General features: G+C 38.3%; 1 protein-coding gene across 6 annotated transcripts in view; it reads left to right on the forward strand.

The window, feature by feature from the left end:
* Window positions 1-7,500, forward strand: part of LOC143039421 (nephrin-like) — a 433,530-nt gene that overhangs the window by 242,406 nt on the left and 183,624 nt on the right. For all 6 annotated transcript variants that reach the window (XR_012967636.1, XR_012967635.1, XM_076209443.1 and 3 more), the window contains exon 4: window positions 791-1,408. Coding sequence is in view for 4 of the 6 variants with exons in the window: in XM_076209443.1 (XP_076065558.1) it covers window positions 1,153-1,408 (256 nt within the window). In the remaining 2 variants the exon portion in view is untranslated. The remainder of the gene's footprint in view (window positions 1-790; window positions 1,409-7,500) is intronic.

The following is a 7,500-nucleotide window of genomic DNA, read 5'->3' on the forward strand; positions in this document are numbered from 1 at the left end:
TTGTTGGCTCCCCTGCTCGGCTCTCTCGTCGGCAGAGCTCTTCCCGGTGTGTATGACCTCGTGCCAAGCAGTTGGTCCACTTTATGTTTCCATTTCAGATGTAATTTCTTTTCCTTCCTTCTTCTTTTGGTGGTTCAACTTGATTCCTCTCCCATGCAGACAAAAAAAAGAAAAGAAAAAAAAAAGAAGGGGCGAGGCAAGTCAGACTAACTTGTTTTCTACGATATTGGAATCTACATACTTTTTTAGTTAAGTCCAATTTATTTTATTAACATGCAGGTAGGCTCCTGTGCAGAGGAGGCTAAAAGTTTAACCAATTCCTTTGTTGTGACAAACAATAAAGCCTTTCGATATATAATAAAAGATGAATTTATTCAAATAAGGACAGAACCTGTGTTGAAGGTCTGAGATCCAAATTTGGATTTGGATTTTGAGTTTTTTCTTCATGCGTCGGTATTTCATAGTTAGATTTTATTCTGAAGACTTCTGATTTGTTCATCAACAATAGGTATATGATTTTATTTTACTGTTATGTCGGGATAAAACTTTGAATTGAAGTTGTTATTTCTGTGTACGCGTGTGCGTCTGAATTTTACTGATAAGTTTTGACCTGCAAATATATATTGCTATTCTTCGTTATACACAGGATATATTCGTTTTCATTATGTTTTTCTTTTTTTGTAGAAACCTTTTTACATAATACTTTATTGGAATATATAATCTTATTTTTTTCGTTGGTCTTAAATCTATTTTTGATATTCTATTCATTATGTATTCTTTTGTTTTCCAGGAACTCAAAGGATGATCCAGAATCTTCCCAGCAGAAATCTTCTTCGTTAGTGCAAGAGTGATAAAATAGTACAAGATATCCTATCAATTAAAGCCTCCTCTACTATCTTCAATTGAACCAAAGTGCTTTTGGTCTGGTTGGATACTATAGACAACAACCAAAAACCCAAACCAAGAGCTATGTTTTATAAAAAAGACAAGCGAGACTCTGAGGTCTAACGATGACTCTTCGCTTTGGGTTCTGTGCTCTCCTTTGAATTCTTCCCTCTCGGGAGGCGGACCTGTTTACAACACCACCAGGGAGTTATGAGGTCCTAGAGGCAGGAAGGGACTGAGAGGGGACCTCCATTAGCTCTTGCAGCCATGAGGGACCCCAGTCATCGAAGAATCCCCACGGGTAGTCGATCTTCGACATTGTCTTCTTCTTCGTCGTCGTCGTTGTCCTACAACCAACCTGCCAATCTCGAAGGTCATCCCCACATGATACGGTGTTCTTCTTCTTCTTCTTCTTCTTCGGCATCCATCAGACTCCTAGCGCCCTTCACACGCCTTCCGGTGCTACCGTGGCTCCTGCTGCTTCTTGTATTAGCAGTACCATCTCCGTTAGTTTCATCAGAAAGTAAGTACGAGTTTTGATCAATATAAACCTTTTACCTTGTAATGACCTGTGTATGGATTATATTTCTCGTTCTGGGAATGTGTCATATACTTTATGCTTCTTACCAATCCCAGAGTATGCCACTCTTTCCTATTACTTTGAGTGGGGTTTTGATGATTCGGATATGATCATTGAAAACATAGGGCAGTATAGAATTATATAATTAATTAAAAATGCTTAGGAAAATCTATGTTTCGTACCAGTCTAAAAACTTGCACTCTCTCTGATTACCTTGAATGTTTTTTGAATGATTCGGATGATATGAACATTGAAAAAAGGGCAATACTTGTGTAGAATGATGAAATTAATACAAAAAAGATACTTAAGAGAAATTGAATAGTTGTGGAGATCAGTTCTTTGGGACTTCACTTGCATTCAATATGTTTACTTTCTACTTCTTGTTTCATATTTTATGCGTTTTTCCTTGTTTTATTTACGCCAGTTGTTGTTTTCACGTTGGATCTATCAATCCACATTTAATAATATCCTAAATAACTTCATAAGCTCTCTTTGTAAGTTCTTTTGCTATTGTAATGTCCTGTTCTTGTACTGATCTTTCATTTCTGTTATCATTGTGATTTCATATTTGTTTCTCATTCATGTTGTATACTTCAGTTTTTAATTGACCTTCACGTTTTTCAATATAGTCATGTTCTTCATTTTCGTTAATCATTTTCTTCGTTTCCATTTCTCTCCCAATCAATTCCTTTTTATGTCCTTATTTATGATGATATGGTTTAACGTCATACACTCCCCCTCTAACGGAGGCTAGAACGGTGCCCCTCACAGAGGGCTTTGTAAGTCCTTACTGATAGTGTACTTAATCTCTCCACCCTACCATACTTCTTTCGTCCTACCATCCACACTATCCTAGTACCACATTCCCCAATGCATTAAAGGACTCGATGAAGATGTCGATTATATTTCCGAAGTTAATTCCTACGCTACTATACTTCCTTGCCTTTTTCCAACAGAATCTTTGCCTTAATTAGCCACTTTATATCTCTTTTTATCCTCAAATTTCTCTAATAACTTCATAATACAAAAATATTCCACCCAAAACTACGTGAAGATATAATAAGACATCCCACTTATTTTTCTACCGACCAATTCAAATTGTTTTTTTACCAGTCCAGCTATATTTTCGATGCGTGCGCGTGTGTATCCGCGTGTGCGTGCGTGCGTGCGTGCGTGCGTGTGTGTGTGTGTGTGTGTGTGTGTGTGTGTGTGTGTGTGTGTGTGTGTGTGTGTGTGTGTGTGTGTGTGTGTGTGTGTGCGTGTGCGTGCGTGGGTGCATGTGCGTGATTCATCATAGTCGTGGTTCACGTGTTGGACTCGTGATCGACAGTTTTTATCCTTCCGAATGAGAGCTCGTACATGTCCGATCTATGGGTAATGTTGTGACCTCTCTCTCTCTCTCTCTCTCTCTCTCTCTCTCTCTCTCTCTCTCTCTCTCTCTCTCTCTCTCTCTCTCTCTCTCTCTCTCTCTCTCTCTCTCTCTCTCTCTCTCTCTCTCTCTCTCTCTCTCTCTCTCTCTCTCTCTCTCTCTCTCTCTCTCTCACACACACACACACACACACACACACACACACACACACACACACACACACACACACACACACACACACACACACACACACACACACACACACACAGAAAACATAAATTAATGAAATATAGTAATAATAATAATGATAATGATAATAATAATAATAATAATAATAATAATGATGATAGTGATGATAGTGATGATAATGATGATAACACTAATAACAAATGGTAATGATGATGATGGTGATGATGATGATGATTCTGCTGCTGATGATGGTGATGATAATGATGATGATGGTAATGATGATAATGCTGATAATGATGATGGTAATGATTATGATGATGATAATAATAATAAAACCAATAATAATAATAATAATAAATTAATAAAGATAAAGTTAATGAAAAAAATAGTAATAAAAATAGCCCACGAGACCTGGAATGTCGGCTTGCAGTGCAGCGATGCTTAAATTACTTTAAGTCTTGGGCGAGCTATTGAACTTGGACCCCTAGAACTAACTGTTGCGAATGATACCACTTCGCTATCGAATAGCGTGTGTGTGTGTGTGTGTGTGTATGTGTGCGTGTACGTTTGCGTGTGCATATACATGTATGCGCTTGCATATCTGCATTTCATTTCATCTCGTTGACCTCTTCTGTATATTCATATAACACTGTCCTACTTAAAACATATTTTCCCCAATTCCTGAAAAAATATAGGAATTTTGCTTTTGGAATTTGGGAATAAATCTCAAATCGAAAATATATTTTCAATTTGTTTTTATTAATGATATAACCACGATTTCTTTTTTCATCAGAATCTTCCGCAATGAATTAATTTAACTGAAACAGAGATGATATTACTCATGGTATACTGATTTGATTGCAGCATTTGAGTTTTGCATCTTTATTCTCTCACTGTAAGTGGAGCTGGGTGATCTAATAGAGGTATTCAAATGGGCCAAAGGCTTTAACAAAGGTGATGCAGACAATTTAATGATATTAAGACAGCAAGGCAGGTCTCGTAGTAATGGCTTTAAATTGGACAAATTTACATTTAAGAAGGAAATAGGTAATAACTGGTTTACCAATATAGAGGTTAATGAATTGAACGACCTAATAACCATATAGTGAGCTCTGAAAATATTAGTAATAGAAAAAAATGGATATCTATATGGATGGGGATGAGAAATGGACATGGAACTGCCTAGTGTAGGCCTTATGGTCTCTTCCAATCTCCTTCATTTTTGTGTTATTAGGATAAAAGTGAGCATGAAATTCAAGCAGAAAATAAATGAAAATATGAAGTAGATGTAGTACACGTGACTAGTAGCACAGATTTGTGTACATTAGAGGTCAAAAAAGTAACGTCAAGTTAAGATCCACAAGGATAGCTCGTCGAGGAGACCTGGGGAGGTATCTCTTAAAAAAATGTACACGAAAACGGTACTTGAGTGGTTAATCTGAAGGACGAATGAGGAGGAGGAGGAAGAGTAGGTCCTTAGTGGGAATGAATAGCAGACGCGACTTCAGTGGGATTGAGTGAAGACAACAAGGGGTTGGAGTACACGTGGCGACTGAAATAAAGATAAATGTGTTGGTGAAGAAAAGGAGAAGGGGAGAGAGTAGGGAGGGCAGGGAGAGCAGGGAGAGGGAAGAAGAGGAAGGGAGAAAGGGAGGAGAGGTGGGAGTGAGGAGGGGAGGAAAGGAGGAGTGGAGGAGAGGAGGAAGGAAAAAGGGTGGAAGAAAAGTGGGGAAGAAGGGAGGAGGGCAGGAAGAGAGGAGGGGAGGAAGGGAGGAGAGGAGAAAGGAAGGTAGGGAGGAAGGGAGGAGGAGGAGAGGAAGAAAGGTGGGGAGGAGGGGAGGAGAGGAGGAAGGAAGGAGGGGAGGAAGGAGAGGGAATGGGAAAGTGGAGGAAGTGGATGAGGGTGATGAAAGGAGGCTGGGAGGAAGGAAAGGGAATGGGAAAGCGGAGGAAAATGATGGAAAGGAAAGGAGAGAAAGGGAGGAAAGGAGGAAGAAAGGTGTGGAAGAAAGGATAAAGGAAGAAAGGGGGGAAGGGAGGAAGAAAGGAGGAGAGGAGGAAGGAGAGGAGGGAGGGGGAGGTGGAGCAAATTTGAGCAAGGTGAGGAAATGGGGAAAATGGATAATGGCACATGCAACGGAAGCAAGTTAATGGAAAACAAGATAATGAAGCATTTAATTTATACAGAGGAGGTCACATGAGCGTGGATAAAGTAACCTGCAGTGTTTGTGTAACGACTTACTATACATAAAGTAGGTAATAATTTTGCTGACATTGACCTATTAAGGTATAGAGGAGTTTCCAAGACGAATAGAATCAGTAGCCTGGCGTTTGCCTTTAGCAAAGAAATTAAGGGTGCGTAATTCACACACACACACACACACACACACACACACACACACACACACACACACACACACACACACACACACACACACACACACACACACACACACACACACACACACACACACACACACACACATATATATATATATATATATATATATATATATATACACAAACGAGTTCGTAATAAGGGCAGACTACATTAAATTCTTTGATTCAAAAAGGCTTTTGTAAGGAGACATCGCCTACTCTGAGAGAGGAGTAGTTCGTGATAGTAAACCAAATCAAACCTAATAATCTCCATGAATTAAAGCAGAACGAACTGGACACTCTTCTTGAACTAAAACTAAACAAAAAGAAATGATGGCAATGCAGGAGCCAGGAACCAGGAACCACAGGCACTCGACGCCATTGCACGCTAGGCCGTATCGAGCTCGCATGTCCATAGGTGCACAGACTCTGTTTCCAAAAGATTTCGTTCAAGCAGCGGAAAACTTACTGTTCCTGAACGAACTTTTTTGAAGACATCGACAATGTATACATCGTAAATGTACGTTCGTGAAACCAGCACTTTTGGTGGAGTTCCTGCACGAGGAACCCAAGTAAACAGAAATTTCGAGACAAAAAAAAAAAAAAGGAACTGGGGGTTAAGAAAACATCCAAGTGAGGTAACAAGGGTATGTAAGACACAATGTACAGGTAAACACGTGGACAGGTCATATATACATAAAAAAGAAAAAGAAAAATGGTGCATAAATGGAAGAAATAGAAACTCGACAAAAGGAACATCTTGAGGCACTTAATAAGAACTCGTTGAGGAGAATTGGATGGGGAACGTTTAAGAAAGAAGTCTGTTGGAAGAGTGGAATTACAGTGAAATTTATTGGGCGGTGGAGTGGAGAAAGGAAGGAGATTAGGACAAAGGCATTAGATATCTTAATACGAACGAAATAGGGGGGAAACTCGAATGAGTGTGAGAGAATTAAAGAAAAAGGTTGGAACCAAAAGAATCTGATAAGATTCTAAAGGATAAATTGGAAAAAAAAGTCATCACGATAAGAGTGATAAGATATAAGTAAAAATTAAAGGAGAAGTGCAACATGAAAGGAAAAAAACGAATAAATAAGAGGAAGGAATATATGTAGGAGGAGTGAAGAAAAGATTGCATGTGTGAGTGAAAAGAAAATTAAAGTGAAGAAAAATCCTGATGAATGGGAGTGATTGAGGCGTGAGGAGAGATTACGGGAACGCGACAAGGCGCGGAAAAGAGAAAAGCGCGTAAAAGAAAGACTGATAAAGATGAACAGAAACAGGAGGGGAAGAAAATGAGGATCAGGTGTCTAGCCATCTACATAAGGTTTTCGAATTCAAAAGTATGAGGCCAATCGGGGGAGAAAAGAAGCAGAGTTGAAAGAAAAGCCCAAGAAGGAAGAACTGCAAATGAAGAAAGGAAATTTCGAACCAAAAAAAGAGAAAGTTTGCTGCATAAAAAAAAAAAAAAAATGATAATAATAATAATAATAATAATAATAATAATAATAATAATAATAATAATAATGATAATAATAATAATAATAATAATAATAATAATAATAATAATAATAATAATAATGATAATAATGATAATAATAATAATAGTAATAATAATAATAATAATAAAATAAAATAATAAATTAAAAAAAAGGGAGAAAATACGGAGGAATAGAAAAAAACAAGTTTGTGTCCAAGTCTAATTCGGGAACAAGGATGTTCAAAAAACAGTTCAAACATGTTCACAAACAAAACCGTTTCACACAAGTACGTAAGAAAACAGAGGCGTGGTTGAACAGAGACCAAACGAGTTAATGCATTTCAAACATGCAGCCCTAAGTCCACACGTTCTAATGCATTTACAAACATACATGTACTACGGTCTTTGCTAAGTACGTCAAAAACACTATACTGAGTCAAATAATTATATCACCACTTGCTCACACACACCACATATGAACACATACGAAACCACACACACACACACACACACACACACACACACACACACACACACACACACACACACACACACACACACACACACACACACACACACACACACACACACACACACACGGTTGGTAGAGTCCCAGAG

Source organism: Oratosquilla oratoria, chromosome 26, assembly GCF_046742065.1.
Source record: "Oratosquilla oratoria isolate Oo_2021 chromosome 26, ASM4674206v1, whole genome shotgun sequence".
In the NCBI taxonomy this organism is placed as follows: Eukaryota; Metazoa; Arthropoda; class Malacostraca; order Stomatopoda; family Squillidae; genus Oratosquilla; species Oratosquilla oratoria.